Raw genomic sequence first — 24,573 nt, 5'->3', positions numbered from 1 at the left:
ATTGAGAGTAGGGGTGGTGAGAAAAGAACTGCATCTCTTGTCGTATTCACTTTGTTTTTGACGATCTCTTCATTGTTTTCTTTATATGCAGTACTTCTCTTGTAGAAAATTCTCTCATTTAGGAAATTATTTCATATAACCCACCACCAATCCAGATACTCAATACCCACACACACACTCATTTGAACTTATATACATTGCTAAACTTGAGACGCCCTCCCCACACACATACACACACCCACACACAAAAGCCTACGCCCTTGCCACCTCAAGCTAACAGTAACTAAACTTCACATCACTAACGCCTCCTCCTTCAAAAAAGCCAAACAACCCCCTTTCACATTTAATGGCTTTCAGACCAACACCAATTAGCTGGTCAAAATCGCTTGGTCTGAAGTGGCAACGCAATTCATCAACAATGTACCAACAGCTGCACAATTGTCCACAAGCAAGAAGCATTCTACAACCTTTGTCCAATGCTAGTCGAATGGCTCAAACGACACAACCGATGAAACAACAACAGCAACAACAAGCACAACCAATAAACCAAAGAAGGTATTTCAGCTACTACTACTATCAATTTCCCAAAATTCCTAGACCAAAGAGAAGTGTGTTTTATTATAGTACATGGTCTAGATCTGGAAGTAATAATGGTGGTAACCTTGGTGGTGGTGGTGCCTACGGTCCCATGATGAATGGCAATAGATCATACTATAGATTCACTAGATTTCCATTTCCTAGAATTTCCAAAAAACTGTTTTCATCAGCAAATCAAAAGATTAAAAACAAAACTCAAAAGATTCAAAAACGTTTCTTTTCAAAAGAAGCTAGAGCAAGAAGGCAACAAAGAAGGAAATTTATCAAGTGGTGGACCATAACTTCATTGACTATTGTTCTTGGTGGTGTAGCCGCAAAGATCAAATACGATCGTGGTGAAGAACATGAGAATCCATACAAAATTAGACCTCATTCTTGGCAATTGTATGCGTACTCGACTCTTCCATTAAAGACAATTTCCCGATTATGGGGATATGTAAATTCAATCGATTTACCGGTTTTTCTTAGGTCACCACTGTATCGATTATATGCAGCAATCTTTGGTGTGAATTTGGATGAAATGGAAAACCCTGATTTGAAAAGTTACAAGAATTTATCGGAATTCTTTTATCGTACATTGAAGCCAGGAGTACGACCAATTTCTGATGACGACGTTGTTAGTCCTGCTGATGGGAAAGTGTTGAAGTTTGGTGTTATTGATCAGGGTGAGATTGAGCAAGTTAAAGGAATGACTTATTCAATTGATGCATTGTTGGGAATGTCGACAACGAGAAAATTAGCTGCCCCTACTCATTCAACTCAATTTGAAGACTTTGATGGTGATGAAGACGATGAGACAAGAGTTAAACGTCATGAGGAGTTTGCTAAATTGAATGGGATTTCGTACACAGTGGATGATATTCTTGGTGGAGAAAATGAAAATACCCATCACATGAATAAATTGAATTACACCGATGTTAAGGAAGGTACGGCAAAAGGAGATAAAGCTTCGTTTTCAAAAGAGCTAGCAGTGGCTGAAGAATTGGCTCCCAATCCAATGGAATCATTCCGCCACAAGCAATTGTATTTTACTGTTATTTACTTGGCACCAGGTGATTACCATCATTTCCATTCGCCAACCAGTTGGGTTGCCACTTTGAGACGTCATTTTATTGGTGAGTTATTTTCAGTGGCGCCATTTTTTCAAAAAACTTTACAAGGTTTGTTTGTTCTTAATGAACGAGTGGCCTTGTTGGGATATTGGAAGTATGGATTCTTCTCAATGGTTCCCGTTGGAGCAACAAATGTTGGTTCAATTGTGATTAATTTCGATAAAGATTTAAAGACCAACCTGTACTATGAAGATGAAGTTTATGGAAACGGGTCTTACTCATCTGGCTCTTCTTCTTCTTCTTCGTCGTCGTCGTCGTCTACATTAGCATCGCCATCTGGATCAGACCTGGAAAACAAGCCTTTACTCCAAAGGGAATATTCAGCATCAACAATTTTCCAAGAAATTGAAGAACGTAAGCGGAAAAAGAAGTTGAAAAAGAATACAGTTTATGAGGCTACTTATACCAATGCAAGTAGAATATTGGGCGGATACCCCTTGTCTAAAGGTCAAGATATGGGCGGGTTCAAATTAGGATCAACTGTGGTTTTAGTATTTGAAGCTCCTGATAATTTCAAATTTGATATTGATGTCGGTGAAAAGGTTAAAGTTGGTCAATCATTGGGAAAGTTTGTATAGTTAAAGGTAGGAAAAGAGCTTTGAATTTTTTGTATTTAGCTTTAGAGATAGAATTGAAGGGGTGTATGTGTAGTGAAAGTATCAAACTAAGCATTAGACGAGTCATGTGTAGCATACTGCAAGGAATGTGTGTTACAAATTCTTTGTGTTTAAGATCTCCCTTTTTTGCTGTTCAAAATTTTCCTTGTTGGTTTGTTTCGTTGATTTCATTTTTTCCAACGGTTCTCTTGCACTAGGGAGGAGACTTTGCCAACGTCATAACACCTACTTGCTACACCTACACCTCTAATCGCATCAAGAAGTACCTTATAGTCACTAACAACTATACGAAATGTCCTTTTTCAATACAATAAAAGGGCTAGGTAGAAGCTCTAAAAAGAGCAAAAAAGATGAACAAACATCACTATATTCACATTCAAATGCATCCGGTAATACTCTAAGGAGAACACAATCACCTATTAAAACGCCATCTTCACCATCCAAACATTCAGCATCCCCTGTACGAGGAGGAGGAGTGAGTGGCACAGGACAAGGAGGAATATCGACATCAGGAAGAAATCAAGCTGGTTACGGTACTGCATCTGCTTCTTCAGCATCATCATATCAAGGCTCGCCTTCCAAACGTTCTAGAGCAGCAAACAATACTAGTCTACAACCACGACTGTCACATAGAGGATCAGTTGCTTCACGAACGCTGCAGCTGACGATTTCTGAACCACCTTTATTCATGTGTGAACCGTATGTAAAGACTGCTTTGGTTAAAGGTTCGTACAAGACGATCGTCCAACTACCTGCATTTGTTGACTTGAATGAATGGTTGGCTTTGAACATTTTTGAATTCTTTGGCAATTTGGATTCATTTTATGGGTTGGTTTCTGATTTTGTTACTCCTGAAGAATTCCCCACCATGAATGCCGGTCAGACAAATTATTTATGGGTAGATGGATCGGGACAAGCGGTGAATTTACCTGCTTGTCGGTATATTGAATATGTCATAACATGGATCTCAAACAAGATTAATGATCAAGAGACGTTTCCAACGAAGACTGGAGCTGTGTTTCCCCAATTTTTCATCAAGGATGTCAAGAACATCTCACGACAAATGTTTCGTATATTTGCATTTATATATTACAATCAATTTGACAAGATTGTGCATTTAAGTTTGGAGGCTCATTTTAATTCATTTTTTGCACATTTTGTCTCCTTTATTAAAGAATTTAATTTGTTGGATAAAAAGGAATTGGAACCTTTGCAACCGTTAATTGATGAATTTGAAATTCTAGGGAAGATCAATTGACGGAAAAACAACGGTTGATGCCTAGCTCGGGTATTGTATAGACATTTGTGTATCCTACGTATTGAGAAATATAAGATACTGGTAGTGTATGTATTTACAAGAACTATGCTAAACGTGGTAGAATGTACTCCTAATATCCAGAAAAGAAAAAGACCCAACTAAAAGCAAAAAATACCACGTATTATGATCTCCTCTACGAGAAGAAGTAATGCGAATCCCTCACTTTTTGTACATCAAATTCACCTTTTGGTGGAACTTCAGGAAATTGAATTGGAACCAAAATATCATAAGCTTTGAGCTTTGTTGGTTGACAAAATATATAAGGGTCATAACCTTCAGTAACACTGATTGTAGTCTCCATATTTTTAGCAGCTTCAACTTCTTCGGGGTTATTCGATTGCAACATTTCAAGTCTTTTTCTCTCCATATATAATTCATCATTTATTGTCACTCCGCGCTTGATCGACGTTGCCCATTGCTTTTTAATGGCTTTGATCTTGAGTGTCAATTCATGATTCAATGGTATGTGCAAAATCTGATAAGATCCTTTATACCGCTCAACAAACTCATCACGAAGAATTTGTACTAAATTTTGTGTATGTAATCGAACAAACTGTTCACGCAATATCGAATTCATGGTATCAACATTAGCAGCATGGGTCCAGAATGAATCATGAACTGAAGCAAATTGTAGATCTGATTCTCCACAACTGGTTGCTGTCATCAACATGTGTGTGGCATCCAATGAATGGATGAAATTCGGTGGGAAACCAGCTTGTTGTTTTCGAGAATCAATGGTTGAGGTTCCTGATGGGTTGGTGATTGAAACATTTTGAACTGATGTTTTAACTGCATGATGCGCATTGACACGATATGGTTGAACACAAGGTAATCCCAACGGAGTTGTCCAAATTACTGCTGATGAGTGGAGCTCAGAATCATTGTTTGAAACGTCACCATAATCGATCGAAACTGATTTACTAATTCTTTTAGCAGCTTCACCAAGCCAATCCTGAATCAAATGGGCATTTTCAAACAATTCTCTAATCGATGCAAACACTTGCTTGGTTAAATATTTGGTGTAGATATGAGCATCATGCTCGTCACCAAAATGTTGAGCAACTTGTTTCTTGATTTGTGCTAAAGCACCAACAAAAGTAACACCATAAACATTGGTCATGACTGTTTGCTTAACAACTTTTCTCGTGATTTTATCCTTGAAGAAAATCGCAATATCATCACCATTTTCAGCATCAGCATTAACTCTATTTTGAACCAATTTGGAAACAAATGTATAGACATCTTGTGGTCTATCCGAAGGATACAAGTTAACTTGTTTGGCACCTTCAAAATCACCACCCAACGCAGCATAATGTTGAAGACCGTTACATGTACCATCTTGATGTACAGGTAAATAGGATACAAACTCAGTGGGGTCGGGTAGCTTATAAGCTTCAGCCAATTCGAAACAAACGCTCAATGCTTGCCATGGCTTTTCGGCTTTGGTCCACCACTTATGATTCAAAGGATCTTCAGCTGATTTTATAGCTTCTTGTAAATGATCAGTGGCAAATTGAATTCTCTCCAGAATAGGGGCCTTATCAACACCATAAACATTGGCCAATTGCACTTTTAACCACTCCAAGCCTCTTTCGCCCAATTTCGTACCTTCCCAAAACAAAAATAATGACCTTGTCAAATCGCCACCCAAATGATTCAAATGGGGTGAAATTGGATATGCTCTACCTCTAAAATCAAGATTATGTGGGAAATACAACTTTTCACCAATGAAACCACGGGCAATCTCAAGTTTGTAGTTGTAATCACACCTTTGCGATCTCAGAGACGAAAAGTCGCGGACTGCCTTGGTAGTGGCTTTTGCGTGTTCAAATCTTGTTGAAGGATCAGCATCGGGACTCAATTTTGCTGGGAATTGAGCTGTCTCTAAAACAGGTGGTATTGAAAGAAACTCTTCTCCTTTATTCCAGTAGTGAGATATAATATCAAACACTTTTTTATTAATTGTCCATGCTGTAGTTCCCAAAACGTTTAACCCATCAAATACTTCTTTCAAGTTGCCTCTTTTCGCAGCAGCTCTAACGTATGCTTCAGTCTCTGGCGCGTCCTTCATTCGAACCAATGCTTTCTTTGAATACAATCCTACTCCTCCATAAAAAGATTCCCATGGTTTAGGTTTAACCAACAATGGCAACGATTGTGGTTGAATCGATTCCATAAACGAAGTTCCCGACAAGTTCTTGGAAATCTCATTGTGCACCTTGATAACGCCAATTCGTTGACCATTAACAAATTGCATACTGTGGAAAAAAGCTGGATGATAATCTTGAATGACACCATTTGGTGACTGTCTTACTACTTTAACTTTTGCTATAGCCATCAAAAAGGAAACCAAAACACCACCAATTCTTGACCTCGTAGCATGATCCCATTGTGGGTCTGTTTCGTCCAAAGAATCAATCGACTTGCGAACTATTCTCTTCATTTGTGAGGACCCAACAACTTTACGACTGATGGACATTTTGTACTCCTGTGCTGCCAAATTACTTGTTCTGTATTCCAATTCAATGGCTCTTCCAACTGAGCCGACGGCTTTGGCAGCTCTCATTCCACCAAGACTGCCACGATTGGCATTCAATTTCAAGAGTTCTAAAATTGTTATGACAGCTGCTTTTTCAACATCAACTTTAATCAAAAATGGGGCATAAAAGGCTCTTTCCTTTGCAGTTGTGGTATCATCCTGAACGTTTACTTTTTCTTCTCGCAACAAAGCTTTACACAATTCATGTTCCTTTTTGATCAATGGTATTAATTTTTGATACCAGTCATAACATTGAGCATTCATACTCTTGTTCAAGTTGAAATCACCCCGTTTCTGTGCTTCTTCGAAATCATGCTTCCATTTCTCCTTGGCACCTTCTATTCCTCGAATTTCAATTTGTCTCTGTCTGTCCCAATTGAACTCTTCAAGAGCGGCATTGTATTTTTCTCTTTGCTCATCTGTTTGCAAACGTTTATAAATGTCATGATAATTTAATTTCCCGTCCTTCACTTCTTGTTTTGTAACTTCGTCGAGATCAGCTACAATCTCCTCAATCTCGTTGGCAAAGTGAAGAGCCAATTCTGAATTTGGTTTGAGACCGAGCAACGAATGTCTCACTACCTTCAATCCAAAAGAGTCAACTGGTTTCAATTCTGCCAAATTTTCCTTATCCAATGCATTGATTTCAATGTTTTTCAGTAGTCTAATTGTGTCTTCAACAACTTCTCCATTTTGCTGATTCAATTTGTAACTTTTGTAAACTTCCATCAATTCCACAGGAATACATGATATATCAATCTCTCGTGAATCAAATATCTTGAACATATTGTCAGCACCAATTACATCGGTATTGCGAAGAATTTTTTTAATCGTTCGCCTGTCTTTCAAATGAGCGAAATAATCATTCAAGTCACCTTCATTTTGTACAAGACTTTTCAAAACAATGGCCTCAGTGCGTTCATCTGGTTTGAAATTACAAAATTCCTCCATTTGTCCAATAACTTTATTGACTGCTTCTGGTTTCATTTTAGGGTCTCGCGTAATCGCCTCTAAGGACCTATTACCAAATTGAGTTAGTTCTTCTTGGTTAACTAATTTAGACAATGATTTCAAGATTTGGAAACTTCGTTCGAAATAACTTTCGGCTGCAAATGACTCTAGCATGTTTCTTAGGTAATTTATCTCCTTCTCGTATGGTTTCCTCGTGACATCATCATTCTTTGACGTGTAATGTTTGCTATGTTTCTCTGACTCCTCAATCTCGTATTTATCAGGTATTAGGTCCAAATAAGAAGAATTTGTGATCTTGTTTGCTCCCGTTTGCGGGATGGCCCTAGCATAGTTGATCTCTTTCAAAGGTTCAAGAAACTGGTTTGTAAACGGTGAATTTGGTATCAAATTCGTTCCTGTAGTTGCTACTGACGTGTGTTCTCTGATGGCACTTTTAACTCTTGAATGTAGTTTGACTTTGGAACACTTTTGTAGTAATGATCTATTAAGCACCTGCAACATGTTCTATAATTATGACTATGTACAAAGTTTTTCGGTAAGATGCAATCTAAAAATGAAGGCACCAGTAGGTAAAACGTATTAGGTAGGTAGTGTATCTATTAGTATATGTGTGGATTTCTAGTTAATTTCTGTATAGAAGAGTAGAATTTCTGAAATTTTTTTTTTTTTTCTTTTTTTTGTCTAGGGGCATCATCATCATATCATCATCTCTCTATATCATTCTTTCATCTTTTGTAACCAAATCCCGTTTATCGGAACTTCTTTTGTAAAACGATAATACTCTATACACACACACACACATGATACATGGGTACCCAAATCACTATACATATCATTACTCAACTTATATGTGTATACTGAAAATAAGATTTAATTAACAAAAAGGAAAGAACTGAAAGTTGGAAAGGGCAGAACAAAGAACAATATACAAAACAACATGGACTTCTTTTATAATCCCATTTCTTCTTGTAAAGCTTTCAAGGCAGCTTCATCTTCATCATCTTGTGAAACAGGTGTAGCTTTATTAACGGCAGGGAACGATGGTAATTGTTCTTCTTTCTGCACAGGTACAGCAGCTGCTGGCTGTTTCTGTGGCTTGACTTTCTCCCTTTCTGCTTCTCTATTTTCATTTTCCAATTCAGCCAACTCTTGATCTAGCTCGTCTTCATCAACATATTCGTTTCCAACTGGTCTTGATATAGCTTCAGAAATCTCATCCGCCAATTCAACTTGCTCTCTAATCTCATCCATAGTATCTTCAACTTTATCTACATCGTATTCTCCATGTATTTGTTTCATTGCTTTAGCACCTTGTTTCATGGCCTTCATAGTTTCCAAATTCAAATTGGCTCCTTCGATTGATACTAGTTGAGTTTCTAACGTTTCTATTTGATTTTCAACCTTGATCAAATTTGTTTCGTAACCTTTTTTACGCTTTAATGCATTCTTGGCTAGTGTTGTTTGCTTTGATGACACATATTTCCGTGCAAGTTGATCTTGGTCGTCCATTTGTTGTTGTAAATGATTCTTCTTTTTGTTCAATGTTGAAATGTGTTCACGTAATTCCACTATAGCCTTCTTGGGCAACTCCTTCTTTTGTTGAGAGTTCCCTCCAAAGAAATATCCCCACATTTTTTGTTGTAATGATTCTAGGTAAGGTAGTGAGTAATAATGGGACTTCAAAATTAGTGGTCTTTGTAATTGCCCTCTATTTTTTAGGTAAAATTGTGGATGGTGAGCGATAAGAGTTTACTCTTCTTTTGCTGATTAAAAAAAGTTTGACGGTAATGAAATAGGGATATATCCAGTTTATTGCAAATCAAATAAAAAGCTACGCAATAATAGTAGTTTGGAGTAGTTGCGATGTTGTCGTGGTAGGTTATATCAACTGCTTGATTTTAATCTAGTGAATGGTGGTGCTGTGACACTTACAAACAAAAAAATTATCTTCCTCTGAGCAATCTCAGTAACATCTGCACGACCTTTTAACTGTGTCAAACTATGTACTTACACAATGATGTAAACTACCTTATGCCTTCTACACAACCGTCAAACATGTCAATCCCTCTTTTGATCAACTAACCAATACCCACAAGAAGAAGAATATAATCAACACTCCAAAAATTTTCAAAAACAACCATCTATTGCTTGTAATGTGTGCATAATATTTCAACAATTCTCGTTGGGCACCAGTTATATTCAAATTTATATCTTCAACATTGGCATCAATCCTCTGAATTTGTTCTCCCTGTTCACTAACCATGGTAGCCAATTGTTGAAACAAGTTCCCAACTTCGTTAATTGTACTTTCTATACTTTCCACTGCTCTATTTCTCAGTTGTAAATATTGTTGCCCCGAATTTTGTTCCTCCATTAAAAGCATTTGTTGTTGTTGTTGGTCAGGTAGGGACAAGTATTGCCCATTGTCATAAGGAGACGTAATCTCAGGGTCGGCCGCAGATAGTTTATTATTGTTGGGTGTGGATTGTGGCGTACTGCCTAGCAAAAATGGATTCTCATTCAAGTTACTCAAGGAGTCATTGGTTGGCTCACTTCTATCCACATTCAATGGTGACGCACTATTCAACCTTCGACTATTAGACACCGAAGATAGGAAATTTTCTTGCCTATTCTTGTTCATTATTTCATTCTTTTGTCTAATCTCCAATACATTTTTAAACTCTCCTGAAACATTCTTCATCTTTGAATTCAACAACGTAAGCACATTTTTGCTGAATTGACTAGTTTGAGAGTCAACAGTTATTGACGATTCACCCTTCATGTATTTTTGTAAATTTTGAATACTAGTTTCAATCTTGAAAATATCTTGCTTGATAACATATGTCAATTCACCAATCTCAATGGGTTTATCATCAAATATTGGCTTCCTTTTAGCCAATAATGCTAACTTACTTAAAAGCTCAGTAACATGTGATATATCTTTGGCAATAATACTAGCTTGTTGACCGAAATGGGACTTTTTATGTGGCTGGTCCTGCGCTTGAGGCTTTATTCTGGCATTGCTTTGATGTTGTTGTTTTCTATTAATCTTTTCGTATGTATTTACACATTGATGAAACTCTACGGTCCTATTCTGGATAGACATGGACATAATGGAATGGGGGTGGGGAGTGTATGATGTTATTGCCAATGATAAGAGCTCTTCAAAAACTATTTTTGGAGTAAGGCACTGTTTATGAACAACAAAGAGTAGAAAAAAAAAAATAGAATAAAATCACCAACAGAAAAAGAAAAAACAAAAACTTGCATGTGACTCGCGCTACCTGTTTAAAGTCACGTGAAAATTTCAAAAATATGAAAAGGTATACAAAGGTTGAGGTTCATTTTGCAGCCACTTTTTTTCTTTCAAATCACGGTTTCGCTGAAGTATATTAAATATAACGTAATTTGTAGAGCCATGATTGTTAGTGAAGTCGTAATAAAGACTCTGGGAACATTTGTTTTCAGTCCTCTCTTAAGCTTGATCACAAATATGTAACGTAACCGATGTCGCGGTGGTGAAACCAGTGAAGACTATCAGCAGTGACCACGAGCTCCATAGACATGCAAACTCGTGCGAATGATAAATGAGATGTTGTTTCTTTCTTTGACGTTGGTGGCTTAAAGACCAATAGTGAGCACCCGTTTGATTAACGAATTGCTCAGTCTCCCTTTGTACAGTAAAATGAAGCTATCCAAAAAAACTAGACCGCCTACTTTTTCCCCTTTTTTTTCTCCTTTTTATTCTACGTTTGAAAAAATGGAATCAGATTTCCGGTTATTTCCCTTCCCAATCACACAAAATTATTGATTTAGATTGTTGTCAATTCAATTTGATATTGGGTGCAAAGACCGAGCCACGTGCACCTCAATTTAGAGTGAAAACAAAAGACTGAAAACTCAATTTGAGAATTAAACGATTGGAAACAATGCACGTTTCAATTAAAAATTAATAATTACAAAATTATGAATTAATGCATCGTGGGAGGGTTTTTCACTTTTCTAACCAATGAAAGAACAATGAAATACTGTAATTGGTCCTAGTCCTATTGTTTTTGGTCCTTACAGTTTTCCTCGAAGAAAACTGTAAATTATAAATGGTGGTTTGGTTCACCTTACCACGAAAATTTCACCAACATATCAATAAAACTGCAATCTAAAAGAAGCATTTGGTCTTTATCGCACAGAGTGAAGAAATGAACTGGTTTCAATTGAGTTATTTGAGTGCCATATTGGTGTGTTTGTTACCCAACTACTTTGTCACGGCGCATGTTGTTCCTGGATTGGATTCTCTTGACATTCAAGCATCGATTGCCAAAAGAGCTAATAACTTGATTGATCCTGTTTACAGTGACTTGAGTGCACCGGAGTTGGATTTCATCAATTTACATTTGAAAAATTTAACCAATGCCACTGGATCCGAATGTTCTCAATGCAAAAACAGAATCAAGTTTGGTAAAAATTTGATTCAAGAGTACCCCGATAAGTCTCATTTGGTTAGTTTATTACTTTTCAAGCATTGTTTGATCCAACATGATGGTAAAGAAAGTAAATGTGATAACAATGATTTCTTTGTCACTACCGATTCCAAGAATTTTGAAACTTTTAATCAAGATTATGACTCAGGAGTAGCTTCAGGAGTTGCTGTTAATTTCTACGACAATGATTTTATTCAATTGTTGAAGAATGTTAATGTGTCCAGTGACTTGGATTTGGAATACTATTGTTTTTTCAAGGGAAAAGGAGCTTGTGAGTTACCCGAGACCAAAGATGTTGATGAATTTTATGGTATTCAAAACTGGTGGCCCGCTAAACAACCACATCAATATTTTCAACCAAATTATACTAACAATACCGAGAGATTTAATGTGTTGCACATTACTGATTTCCACATTCAGTTAAGATATGAAGTAGGTGCAGAGGCAAATTGTACCTCAACTCCGTGTGCGTTGCCCGAATCTTACAATAAAGAATTGCCTGGTGTTGAGTACAATTTCACCGAGTATTACAAAACTTTCAACCCCAATGTATCTCTTGCTGATTTGTCTTTTTATCCTAATGCTCATTACGATGAAAACAACACTTATATTAAAGGTGACTACTATGATTTTCCAAAATATAGAGGGTGGAATTTTAAAAATGTACCTGCTTCTACATTTGGTGCATATCTTGCTGACTCCCCAGAAGTGTTGATGAATAATTCATTGGTGGAAGTTGCTAAAGCCCACAAGGACAAGAAATTTGAGTTTGTTGTGTTCACTGGTGATTTAGTTGATCACGACGTTATCCATTGCTCCCCGGAGGTGACCAAGGAGGCTGAAATCAAGTCATTCAACTTGTTCAAGCATTACTTGGATGACATCCCAGTGTTGCCCTCATTGGGTAATCATGATACTTTTCCCTATGGACAAATTTCTCCATTACAATACGATTTCAACAATTCGTATCATTGGAATGAAGAATTGATGGCTGATTTATGGATTAACAATGGTTGGTTTGAGGAGAAGGACCGCAATGAGCTCAAGAGTCATTATGCTGGGTTCTCGTATGTTACTGATCGTGGATTGAAAGTTATTGGATTGAATTCCAACTGTTATTATCAGAAAAACTTGTGGTCGTACATTGACATTTCCACTAATCCAGATTTGTTTGGTCAATGGGAATTTTTGGTGAATGAATTGTTGGAAAGTGAAGCTAAGGGGCAAAGAGTATGGATAATGGCACATATTCCCACAACTGACTATGACACTTTGCCATTACAATCAAGAATCTTTGGTAAAATAGTTGAAAGATTTTCTCCATACACAATTGCCAATATTTTCTATGGCCACACTCATCAAGATCAGTTTCATATCCTTTACTCATCCAACTCATCCCAAAGTGCTGAAGATATCATCAATATGTCATGGGTGGCGCAATCAATTACTCCATTAAGTAATTATAACCCATCATGGAGATATTACGAAGTCGAAAATGAAAGTTTCAACATCATCAATGCTTACAACTATTACACTCTTTTGAATGAGACTTTTACCAACGGAGGTGATGAGCCAGATTGGCAATTTGAGTACTCGGTGAGAGACTTGTATGATCCAGATCACACTTGGCCCGAAGATGCACCATTGAATGGTACATTTTGGCATGAAAACGTATTGACCAAGTTGAAAGACGAATCTAATGTTGAGTTTAATCAATTGTTTGCTGACATTCAGTATAGATATGGTCCAGGAGTTCCAACATGCAAGAGCAAGAATGGGACCCAAATCTCCGATGATTGTTATAATGGGAACTATTGTGTTATGGGTAATTTCTACAGTGACGATTATCAAAAGTGTTTACGAGGGGATGATTAAATGGTGGGAGGGGGATAGGGATATTTGTGGCGTTGATTTTTGGAGTTTGGGGGAAGGGGAATTGGTTTTGGTTGAGAGAAAAGAAGTTAAATGGAGTAGTGGAGTGTTTTTTTGTCTTTTTTTGCTTATCTTTCTTGTCGTTGTTACTGTTTACATTCGGTGTTGATGCTTTTACAGTTATTTAGATGATTCAATTTAGTACTTGTTAAAAGTATACTTTTGTTGTCTTTAGCTCGTTGAACTTGACGCTTTGTTGTAGGACGCGATTTGAAGATTTATTCCTGGGTGGATCCTACCCTTCTTCTATGTTTCATGGACCCATGATTAAATGGTTCTACTATGCGCCAGATTCCTTTTGCTCCAGTTATAGAAGTAGGAGTTGTTATGATGCCATGTCTCTTGGACTTTTCAATCGATTTTTGGTAAAAGGCTGATAACAATATAACCCAATTAGGCAATAGTGTAAACAATTGTTAGGTGTCAGTCACGTGATACTTTCGTCAACCTAACAAACAAGTAAAGTTGGAGTAATTGTCGAGATATAGCACGCACTATCTTTCCAACCGTACAAAATGCACACACATGAACTAACAGTGCCGTAGCAAATACGTAATTGAGTGTCCTTATCTCTTTAGTGTCGTGTAGAGTAGGTATTATGGATAATGTCGCGTATCTTACTATATTGATATTAATATGACATCCTGCATATAAACCAAACAAAAACCAAAAAAAAAATGTAAACAAAAGAAACACTACTACTCTTCAAAACTCAAAACACACACACCAAAAAAAAAATTTGATTCAAAAGACAACCACTTTTATATCAAAAGATTTATACAAAGAGTCCGTTAATTACACACATCTCATTCGTCGAGTTACTCATCTATATTAGCTATGAGAGAAATCGTATGTTACATTTGATCCACATCCCATTTGTGGTATGGATTGGCTCAGAGGGGATTGATTTTTTCGATTTTCAAAACGTGTTTCAAGTGAGTTTTCCTTCAAGATAACAAAATAATATCTACTAAAGAAGGGTTGCCATCAACACCACACACTTATACAATCTAGCCACTACGTGTTTTGATGGATGCAAAGACGCACATACACAGGTATACACCCACGAACACATTCACGTCTTTACAGAGAAGATCATTACCCTTTAGTCTGAAACATTCGTCATACTAACTTTTCCTTTTTTTTTTAGATTCATTTATCTACTGGTCAATGTGGTAACCAAATTGTATGTATCAGATCAACGGAAGCCGACAACTGCAAAGCATTGGTTTATTTTGCAGTCGAGCTGTCTCCATAAGGTCGTCTTACTAACATTCTTTTTTATCCAGGGTGCTGCTTTTTGGGAAACAATTTGTGGTGAACACGGATTAGACAACAGTGGAAAATACGTTGGAACTGATGACTTGCAAAAGTCCAAATTGGATGTTTATTTTAACGAAGCAAGCTCTGGTAAATACGTTCCTCGTGCCGTTTTGGTTGATTTGGAACCAGGTACCATTGATAATGTCAAAGCATCAAAAGTTGGTAATTTGTTTAGACCCGATAACTACATTTTTGGTCAAAGCTCGGCTGGCAACGTTTGGGCAAAAGGTCATTATACTGAAGGTGCTGAATTGGTTGATTCAGTTTTGGATGTTGTTAGAAGAGAAGCTGAAGGATGTGATTCATTGCAAGGTTTCCAAATTACTCACTCATTGGGTGGTGGTACTGGTTCTGGTATGGGAACTTTGTTGATCTCCAAGATAAGAGAAGAGTTCCCCGACAGAATGATGGCAACATTTTCTGTTGTTCCATCTCCAAAAGTTTCCGATACTGTTATTGAGCCATATAATGCCACCTTATCTGTCCATCAATTGGTTGAAAATTCCGATGAAACTTTTTGTATTGACAACGAAGCCTTGTACAACATTTGTCAGCAAACTTTGAAATTGCCACAACCATCATACACAGAATTGAACAATTTGGTTTCCTCGGTTATGTCTGGGGTCACTACCTCTTTGCGTTATCCAGGTCAATTAAATTCTGATTTAAGAAAATTGGCTGTTAATTTGGTTCCTTTCCCAAGATTACATTTCTTTATGGTTGGATATGCTCCATTGACTTCAATTGGCTCTAAATCATTTAGATCGGTTTCTGTTCCTGAATTAACTCAACAAATGTTTGACGCAAAGAATATGATGGCTGCTTCTGACCCAAGAAACGGTCGTTACTTGACGGTTGCTGCCTTCTTCAGAGGTAAAGTTTCAGTAAAGGAAGTTGATGATGAAATGCACAAGATTCAAACCAGAAACTCCTCATACTTTGTCGAATGGATCCCAAATAATGTTCAAACTGCTGTCTGTTCTGTTCCTCCAAAAGATTTGGATATGTCTGCTACTTTTATCGGTAATTCTACATCTATTCAAGAATTGTTCAAAAGAGTTGGTGATCAATTTAGTGCCATGTTTAGAAGAAAAGCGTTTTTGCATTGGTATACATCTGAAGGTATGGATGAAATGGAATTTACTGAAGCAGAATCGAATATGAATGATTTGGTTAGTGAGTATCAACAATACCAAGAAGCCAGTGTGGATGAAGAGGATTTGGACTATGCCGATGAAGTTCCGTTGGAGGAAGCTGTGATGGAATAAGTCAAAAAAAAAATGATTTGCTTGTCTTACTATCAAAAAGTGCTTTCTGCTAGGTTCTTCTAATATCAAATCTTTCATTTCTCATCTCTTAACTGGGTTCTATCCCTTTTTTTTTGGTTAATAGTGTTTCATTTTTTTATATATATATACCCCTCTACATATATATTAGCTTTTGTATAGCACGTCGTTGTGCTTTTGAAGTTAAGCTACTTGTCAAGACAGAGGTTTTTCGCTCTGTACAGTTCTCTTCTCTTCCGATCGTCATCGTTCATTTGTAATATATATTGTACACATAGGTCTCCATTTTCAACAGTCCAGAACAACCTTCAAATAATCACTTTTGCATACTCTTTTAGTTTCCCCTTAAAAAATTCTTCACGAAATCATTCTTATCAATAGTATTATATGCATTTTGATCATCAAAATATCTCAACACATGACATTGTTGTTTCCAAAAATTAATCAATTCTTGAAACTCCATTTGTCCCTTCATGTACAAGACATTCTTGATGGCTAAATCATCAACAAATCTTTGCCTTTCAAACTCTTGTCTAATCTTGGTTTTTATACTAGACACCGGCATATCCAATTCGTACAAGTTGGCAAATTCTCGTGAGTTTCTAATGTATCTGCGATACAATTGTAATACCCTTCGTCTTAATTCGGGGTTTGTGGCGGAATAACGCGTTGTTTCGGCAAATTGTGTAGCTAACGTCATGATGACTGGAAAGGGCTCTGTTGTGTATTGGATGTATTTATTAGTGAAGACGTATCTATTATAAGCGCCGATTTTTGAAAACTCTATGCCACTGTCTATCTAATCTGGTTTATGTCTATTATTTGGTGATAATTTTTCTCTCGTTTGAAACAGAATTACAAAATGACATAATTTGGTTGGTTGGTTTATATGCAGGATTAAAGCACATATTTATATAGGTATATATACTACCCTGTTCTAACCAAACTCAGCTTTAATTTCCTTTAAAAACTGTCCTGATGGCTCTAAAATTTTGATGAATCTACATAGTTCGAAACACCAATCCCATTTCTCACTCTCAGCAAGCATTTTAATAATCTGAAGAATAATTTGTTTATCATCTCCACTCAATTGATCAGGGGCTGCTCCTTCACCTCCGTTGGCATGCAGTACAGTTCCGGACTCATATGTGTCCTCCACTTTTCCATTATTCTCATTGTCACCCGGTTCACCTTCCTTTTTGTAATTCAAGTACACGATAAGATAATGATAGCATAATTCAACATTATCCAATTTAATTAATCGATCCATAAACTTAACTGGCGTTGTATTCAATACATTAAAAAACTTGTTCCAATATGCAACTTCAATCTTTCTCAAGCAATTGATGTATATGGATTCAGGACTTTCGGTAAATTCAATCAATTGGAAAAGTCGCTTCAAAGTTAAATTGGAGGATTGTTGCTGTTGTTGGTGTTGCTGTTCTCCTCCTACCAAAAGTTTGAAAAGTAACAATTCTAAACAAAATTGAAAATTGGCGAATGACTTGTACTTGTTGAATGTGCTTTCCAAATCACCACGGTGAATTAAATCAAATTCAATAAAATTGTTCAATATCAATTTGTGTGCCAATTTGTTCTTAATGACAAAATCATGATGATGATAGCTCAGACTTAAATTCTCCAATCCAATCAAGTTTATTGTATTCCGATCAGTTTCAATCTCTAATGGCAAGATATCATCAGTGTCAATTGCAATAGGCACAAGTTCCGATTCGTCTTCACTCTCAAATGCATCTTCTTGATTTACATGTAGTTTATTACATGCTTTTGCGACCATTTCGTCAACGTCATAAATTAAAATTTGATCACCATTGAACAAGTAAATGAACTGGACTGGTGATTGAAATGGCACTGTTACAAATTTGAAAAATTCAATAGTCGAATTGAGCTTAATCAAGTCGTACATGTTGCTTGGTTTGATAACGTCTGTTGGCTTTTGGCTAATTGAAGATGATCGTGTCACATTTTTTAACAAGTAAAGTTCACCCGATTGTAACAAGAATAAGAAGTGACGTTTATCAATCATGGTGATTTGTCTCGTTTCATGCAAGTTTAACTTATGTTGAAGCGATGCTAAATGTACCGTTTTGTTTGTGGAAATGAATATGCGATAGTGTTTTGTTTGTGAGTCCAAATTGACAATTTTATCAGTTACCAAATCAAGTACCACTAATCGATAATCAGTAGTTAAAACAACTATATGTGACACATCACCATTGTGAACTAGTTGAGTGGCAACAAAAGTGCATTTAAAGTCATATCTCCATAACACTGAATCGCTACTTAATACAATGTTTTCTCCACTCATTCCGTACTTGGTTTTCAGCGTATCGTATACAATTACTTCGTCCACTAACGGCTCTTGCTTCTCCTTGTCAGCTTCAAATTCATGTTGAATTCTTCTGTTTACCACAATGAGATAATCCTGGAACCAAAATTGCTCAATAATGTTTAAGGGGTCAGCAAAATGATTCTTGCAGTTGAACCAAAGTATATGGTTGGTCAATCCACCTGTAGTAATGGGTGTCGAAACTGCTAAATGATCGCCATATGAAATTGATAACTGACCAAAAAGACTTTTTGATAGTATTATTTTCCTTTGATATGTTGGAGAGCTCCCGATCGATTCGTTATCATGGTGGAGCAATAACCGTCGAAATTTAGGTAACATGGGGAACCGCACAAAATTTCGATGATTCTCAATTACAGTTATGTAGTTTTTATCGTAAACGAGATCATTGACGATGTTGTAAAGTGGGATGTAGTAAAGCTTGCATGAATCTTGTGAAATTACATACAATGTGTTTGAATTTTCACCAATCAAAATTGTCTTTGCATTCAAGAATCCTTCTGAATGATTATGCTTGCTATTCAATTCATTTATAGTTTGATGTGTATCAAATAAAACTTTACCGAATCGGGATAAAAGTTTCCAGTTCCCCGAGTCTTCAACTATGCCAAAGAAATCACCACAGCTGGACCAATTCACTCGTCCTTGGGGGAAATTCAATGTTTTCAATTTCTCCAATATACCATCCTTGAGGTGATAGAGCTTCCAGGTTTCCCCTTCTTCACCAATTAACAAATTAGAACAGGGGCTGAAACAGACATTGCTCAAATCGCCCAGTCCAACAGTACATGAACGAAGCCCACCTTCCTTGTCAAACTTCAAACGCATGATTTCGTCCGCTTTTGTAACCAACAAAAAATAATCACCATACTGATTATAATAGACCCTCTTGGCTGGGGTTTTAAACCATGAATAAGTCGATAAATCAATGAGTTTGGTTTCAAAATTAGACAAGTCAACAACTTGAAAATAGTCAGAGTCTACTTCTTCATTCGCCTCGTGTGCATAATTGAAGATAAACAATTCATGTGAATTCAGCTGTAACGAAAAAACTTGCTCACCAGTACCCAGCCCCATTTGTAGTACTTTGTATACAGATAGCTTTACTGGTTCAATATCATACCCTCCCAATTCATCATCTATGGAGTTATTATTTATACTCTCCACATTTTCCAATTTTGGCGATACATCTTCATCTTTTCCTTGCATAAACGATTTCGTTGCCGATTGTAAAAATTTGGTGAATGAGAAGTTACCCAGAGAGTAATTCATCGGTACTGCAGCTTGAATCAACTCGTGATTGCTATTATGTACTTCATAAATCGCATGAGAATAATCAATACTAATTTGATAAATCACAAGAAAATTAGAAGTGGTCTGAATAAACAAATTGAGTTTTGATTGTTTGCCGCCATGGGGTTCATGTATTAGCTTCTTCTTGGCTGTAGTGTTGATACCATTTAGTTCTATTGAATTAGACGATCTAGTATGACTTGCCAAGGGTAACAAGGTGTACAGGTGGTATATATAAACTGATGTCTTCGTGACAATTGCGATTATTTGATGGAGTTGAATAATGTCTACTATCTCATCTTCAACATTCAAGTCAATTGCAAAGTTGGGACACCCATTAATCATTGTTTTGAAGTGGTGTTTTGTTCTTTGGCTATGTTGAATGTTTTTTTTATTTGGTGTGATTTTTTGGCTTTGAGTTTGGTGGTAGCGAGGGGGGACCTAATTGGGTGCACACTTCATTCATAGTGAATTCATAGGCTTCGTCTGAGACGATTTCGAGTACAGCTGCCAGTGGATGTGTAAGCTCTGGATATACTGATATACTCTTTGTGTATATAAGAGGTGGGGAGAGTTCAAGTGGGTACATAGTATTGGATTTTCAGTATAGATTAGAACGATTTATCAACAAGAGCCGACGCGGTAACCACTACCTTGTTACAAACCCCGATTTTGGCAATTGTGTCGTTCGATCTCATAAATGAGGAAGGTAGAATTGATGATTAAAAGTAAAACTCTGATTTCATTTATCCCCAAATTTGCAACCAAATTGCAACAACTTATGTTAACCAAAGTTTAGTATGTTGAGATACTTACCATTTTTAATTGAGAATTACTCGGTACATTATTAGAGTTATACTAAACACATTCCAATCTCATTCTGAAGAACAGCAAGATTCAACACTGAGCTATAAAGTCCAATACATACCAGAAAACACCCTAAATTTAGTGTAAGTACGTTCAACAAGGCGCAACTTTTTGTAAACTGGGCGAATGGTCTAGTGGTATGATTCTTCGTTTGGGCTTAAATACCTGAGCATAAATTTCGAAGAGGCCCTGGGTTCGATTCCCAGTTCGCCCCACTTTACTTTTTTTTTGCATGCTTCTCATGGCTTTTTTTTTCTTTGGGTGAAATTGAATATTGAGGCCGTTTTATGCAATTAAATGGCTAAATGTTAATCTCCGTTGTGATGCTACTTGAAAGCAAAGCTTTTTGCTGGATTTGTTTCGTTGGTTGCGAAAGAAATTCACTTTTTATTTTTTTCACCAGACAAAGAAAACAGAAAAAAATTAAGGGCTTTTGGTGGGTATTGGTTAGCACAAGCCTATGGAATGAAAGACAAATCTCTCCTTTACTTTAAAGTTGAACTTCTCTTTCCTATCTTGGGAGTGAACGCACTGGCGCTTCATTGTTACTTGAATGACCCGGAGTGAGAATAAAATGAGTGATTTTTATTTTTATTTTCAACGCGCACACAAAGAAACAAACAAACAAACAATGCCAAAATAGAAACATAACCTTCTTCTGGAGAAACATTCAGAGTGTTCAAAGGTCGAATCAACTGCCAAGCTCTCCATATTGCCATCAATATCAAGCCCTAAATATCATGAATGAATTCCCAGCGACTTATCTCAACTTCAATCAGGACTTCACATGCGTTGCACTTGGTTTGAAAACAGGGTACAAGATTGTCAATGTGGAGCAAAAATTTGGTCGATGTTGTTCTTATAAGGATGACTGTATCAATATAATAGAGATGCTATACACCACTTCGTTGATAGCAATAACCCCATTAGGAAACGAAATTGGATCTTCACCTAGAGAATTAAAGATTAAAAATACAAAAACCAATAGTACCATATGTTCATTGTTTTTCCCAACTTCAATACTAAACATTAAATTGACTAATGAGTATCTCATTGTGGTTTTGGAATCGCAACTATACATTTATGAAATCAAAACGATGAAATTGCTACAAACGGTAAAGACAAATTCCAACCCATTGGGGTTATGCACAGTGTCTTATGACGCAAACAATTGCTTACTAGCATACCCTTCTCCACCTAGTGCTACAGAAACACTTTCAAATCTTCATAATAGTCATCAAAACAAGTCCAATGCAAACAAATCTACAACAAATGCCGTTTCAAACAAGGGAGATTTAATTATCTTCAATATAAACAAGTTTCTTCCAATCATGGCAATAAGTGCCCACAAGAATGATATTGCTGCCATGAGTTTCTCAAGTGATGGACTGCTTATAGCTACTGCATCTGATAAAGGTACAATTGTACGAGTCTTTGACACAAACACAGGCGTTAAATTGTTTCAATTTCGAAGAGGGTCTTATCCCACAAAAATTTATTCATTACTGTTTAGCAACGATAACAAATATGTCCTAGCCACAAGCTCTAGCTTAACAGTACACATTTTCAGATTGGGTGAAGAAGAAGCTTTGGAAAATAAACAGAAAAAGAAGATCAAAACTATCGAAGAAGAACCCGAGACTGGACGAGACGGTGAAGAAGACGATTCCGATGACATGGATGACAACATGGAAGTGGATGATGAAGATGAAGGAGAAGCAGAAATACCCACAAAACAAAGAAAACTCTCTCAAAGCTCATCCAATTCGTTCAATAGTGTCAACTCTGAAGATACCAGTGCTCCCGTTGTTGATCAAAATAGGCTTTCGGTTGCTCGATTGATTAGGCGATCGTCACAAACTTTGGGCCGCAAAGCTGCACAAAAAATGGGTGATTATTTGCCATCTAGATTTTCCTCGATATTGGAACCCACTAGACACTTTGCTTCCATCAAAATTGATGCTAAAAACAAGGATTTAAAGTCAATTGCAATGATAAATAATATGAGCACAGCACAAGAATCTCTCTCGGTAAACCAAGGGGAAGGTAACACCTCGGATCATCTTTTGCATGTCAATGTTGTCACCTCAGAGGGGATCTTGTACATGTATGGATTAGATCAGGAGCGAGGAGGTGATTGTATATTACTTAACCAATATAACTTGTTAGACGAGTAGATCAGTATACAAGTATTGTCCTTAAATATGACTTAAGATATTTTGTAGATGCAAAACCACAGAAAACATTCATGTGACGGAAGAAAAAAGGGTTGAACTTTTCAAACCCCAAAAAAAATACTGTTTACATTTCCATCAGTTTGCCATCAAAAGAAAACATGAGCACTAAGGGTACGTATAGGAAACGTTCTGTAAAAAGCACGTACTTATTGGCGATTACTAACAATATAACCAAGTCACTATCAAGAATGCCGGAAAGACGTACACGTTCGAAATAGGTGGCAATGACACTGGGATCGACTTAAAAAAGAAGATTCAAGAACAAACCATGATTCCACCAGAAAGACAAAAGATCTTGGTCAAGGGAGGCAAACTAAACGATGATACGCTATTATCAACTTTAGATTTTAGTAAACCAGTAATGGTTTTGGGTACACCTGACAAATTGGCAGCACCGGTTGAGAAACCCAAATTCATTGAAGATATGGGAGATGTGACTAAAGTGGACAATAACCCTGTTGGTATCCCAAACTATGGAAATACATGTTACCTTAACTCAAGTTTGCAAATTCTTTATCAAATTGATGATGTGAGGAACAATATTCTGGAATACAAGGGAACTGATAATTTCACCATTGCATTGAGAAATACTTTCCAACAAATGGAGAAGAAACAGGGCAGCGTCAACATTGCTCTCTTTTTAACCATTTTCAGAAATGTTTACCCACAATTTGCTGAACAAAGAAATGGGATTTATGCTCAACAGGATGCTGAAGAAGCATTTTCACAAATCTTGACTACGTTGAAACTGAATTTGAAGATTGCCGATTTGTTTAAAATTGAATTTAAAGTAGAGACAAAGAGTTTATCCAACCCTGGGGAAGAACCAGTGTTTGGTGTGGAAGATGCCTTCAAATTGAATTGCCATATTGATATCAAGACGAATTTTTTGAGAGATGGTATTCTTGGTGGATTAACTGAAACCATCACCAAGCATAATGAAGCATTGAATGCAGATTCTGAATATGAAGTTTCGAAAAAGATCACCCGATTACCCAAATTTTTAGTTGTTCATTTCATTAGATTTTTTTGGAGGAGAGATATCAATAAGAAGTCCAAAATTTTAAGAAAAGTTCAATTCCCGTTTGAATTGGATCTTTCAGAATTCTTGGATGATTCAATAAAGGAGGAGAAGAATAAGAATCGTGATATAATTAGAAAAGTGGAAAAGGATAATTTGGATATAAAACGGGATTTCAAAAAAGCTAAAAAAGATATCATCAACACTGAGGATGAAGAATTGAAAATTGCTTCAATAAAGAGCAAGTTTCAAGATGATTTGTCGACAGCGCTTCCCGGAGTCAATTTTGAAACAACTACTGAAAACCCATCCTCAGTGTATGAGCTCAATGCAATAATAACTCATATGGGGGCTAGTGCAGATGGCGGTCATTACAAGGCTTATGTAAAAGACGCTAATGACCTCGAAGGTGAAAATTGGTGGCTATTCAATGATGACAAGGTCAGTTCGGTATCGAGAGAAAAAATTGCTACGTTAGCTGGTGGTGGTGAAAGTGATTCGGCGTTGTTGTTGATTTATAAAGGATTAGCGTTATAGATTATACAGGGAGAGAGAGACAGAGAATACACTCAAATGGGAAAAACTCCAATGTTTCAAGAGTAAATTGAGG

General features: G+C 36.7%; 11 protein-coding genes across 11 annotated transcripts, besides 1 other annotated feature; 6 read left to right on the top strand and 5 right to left on the bottom strand. All coding sequences in view use genetic code 12, as the record gives it.

The window, feature by feature from the left end:
* Window positions 1–346: 346 nt before the first annotated feature.
* Window positions 347–2,287, top strand: PSD1 (phosphatidylserine decarboxylase 1; the record flags this gene model as incomplete). The annotated part of the gene is made up of 1 exon (XM_036812651.1): window positions 347–2,287. The coding sequence occupies one exon, from the start codon at window positions 347–349 to the stop codon at window positions 2,285–2,287; it is 1,941 nt and encodes a 646-aa protein (XP_036663738.1).
* Window positions 2,288–2,618: 331 nt separating this feature from the next.
* MOB2 (Mob2p) lies at window positions 2,619–3,584 on the top strand (the record flags this gene model as incomplete). The annotated part of the gene is made up of 1 exon (XM_036812650.1): window positions 2,619–3,584. The coding sequence occupies one exon, from the start codon at window positions 2,619–2,621 to the stop codon at window positions 3,582–3,584; it is 966 nt and encodes a 321-aa protein (XP_036663737.1).
* Window positions 3,585–3,777: 193 nt separating this feature from the next.
* On the bottom strand, window positions 3,778–7,656 carry RPO41 (DNA-directed RNA polymerase; the record flags this gene model as incomplete). The annotated part of the gene is made up of 1 exon (XM_036812649.1): window positions 3,778–7,656. One exon carries the CDS (start codon window positions 7,654–7,656, stop codon window positions 3,778–3,780), a length of 3,879 nt encoding a protein of 1,292 aa, XP_036663736.1.
* Window positions 7,657–8,103: 447 nt separating this feature from the next.
* On the bottom strand, window positions 8,104–8,787 carry SNF7 (ESCRT-III subunit protein; the record flags this gene model as incomplete). Its single annotated transcript, XM_036812648.1, has 1 exon — window positions 8,104–8,787. The coding sequence occupies one exon, from the start codon at window positions 8,785–8,787 to the stop codon at window positions 8,104–8,106; it is 684 nt and encodes a 227-aa protein (XP_036663735.1).
* A 442-nt stretch (window positions 8,788–9,229) lies between these two features.
* On the bottom strand, window positions 9,230–10,267 carry CPAR2_105900 (t-SNARE syntaxin; the record flags this gene model as incomplete). The annotated part of the gene is made up of 1 exon (XM_036812647.1): window positions 9,230–10,267. The coding sequence occupies one exon, from the start codon at window positions 10,265–10,267 to the stop codon at window positions 9,230–9,232; it is 1,038 nt and encodes a 345-aa protein (XP_036663734.1).
* Window positions 10,268–11,351: 1,084 nt separating this feature from the next.
* Window positions 11,352–13,508, top strand: ASM3 (Asm3p; the record flags this gene model as incomplete). Its single annotated transcript, XM_036812646.1, has 1 exon — window positions 11,352–13,508. The coding sequence occupies one exon, from the start codon at window positions 11,352–11,354 to the stop codon at window positions 13,506–13,508; it is 2,157 nt and encodes a 718-aa protein (XP_036663733.1).
* An 894-nt stretch (window positions 13,509–14,402) lies between these two features.
* TUB2 (beta-1 tubulin) lies at window positions 14,403–16,156 on the top strand (the record flags this gene model as incomplete). The annotated part of the gene is made up of 3 exons (XM_036812645.1): window positions 14,403–14,414; window positions 14,716–14,751; window positions 14,855–16,156. The coding sequence occupies 3 exons, from the start codon at window positions 14,403–14,405 to the stop codon at window positions 16,154–16,156; spliced, it is 1,350 nt and encodes a 449-aa protein (XP_036663732.1).
* A 352-nt stretch (window positions 16,157–16,508) lies between these two features.
* Window positions 16,509–16,874, bottom strand: CPAR2_105870 (uncharacterized protein; the record flags this gene model as incomplete). Its single annotated transcript, XM_036812643.1, has 1 exon — window positions 16,509–16,874. The coding sequence occupies one exon, from the start codon at window positions 16,872–16,874 to the stop codon at window positions 16,509–16,511; it is 366 nt and encodes a 121-aa protein (XP_036663731.1).
* A 237-nt stretch (window positions 16,875–17,111) lies between these two features.
* On the bottom strand, window positions 17,112–20,183 carry RIC1 (Ric1p; the record flags this gene model as incomplete). The annotated part of the gene is made up of 1 exon (XM_036812642.1): window positions 17,112–20,183. The coding sequence occupies one exon, from the start codon at window positions 20,181–20,183 to the stop codon at window positions 17,112–17,114; it is 3,072 nt and encodes a 1,023-aa protein (XP_036663730.1).
* A 642-nt stretch (window positions 20,184–20,825) lies between these two features.
* Window positions 20,826–20,919, top strand: a tRNA (tRNA-Pro).
* Window positions 20,920–21,445: 526 nt separating this feature from the next.
* CPAR2_105850 (phosphoinositide binding protein) lies at window positions 21,446–22,882 on the top strand (the record flags this gene model as incomplete). The annotated part of the gene is made up of 1 exon (XM_036812641.1): window positions 21,446–22,882. One exon carries the CDS (start codon window positions 21,446–21,448, stop codon window positions 22,880–22,882), a length of 1,437 nt encoding a protein of 478 aa, XP_036663729.1.
* Window positions 22,883–23,040: 158 nt separating this feature from the next.
* On the top strand, window positions 23,041–24,500 carry UBP6 (ubiquitin-specific protease; the record flags this gene model as incomplete). The annotated part of the gene is made up of 2 exons (XM_036812640.1): window positions 23,041–23,053; window positions 23,119–24,500. The coding sequence occupies 2 exons, from the start codon at window positions 23,041–23,043 to the stop codon at window positions 24,498–24,500; spliced, it is 1,395 nt and encodes a 464-aa protein (XP_036663728.1).
* Window positions 24,501–24,573: the final 73 nt, after the last annotated feature.

Source organism: Candida parapsilosis, contig 005569 (genome assembly GCF_000182765.1).
Source record: "Candida parapsilosis strain CDC317 annotated contig 005569".
Classification (NCBI taxonomy): domain Eukaryota; kingdom Fungi; phylum Ascomycota; class Pichiomycetes; order Serinales; family Debaryomycetaceae; genus Lodderomyces; species Lodderomyces parapsilosis.
Note: the sequence above shows the minus strand (reverse complement) of the source record. Positions and strands in the feature narration are given on the sequence as shown.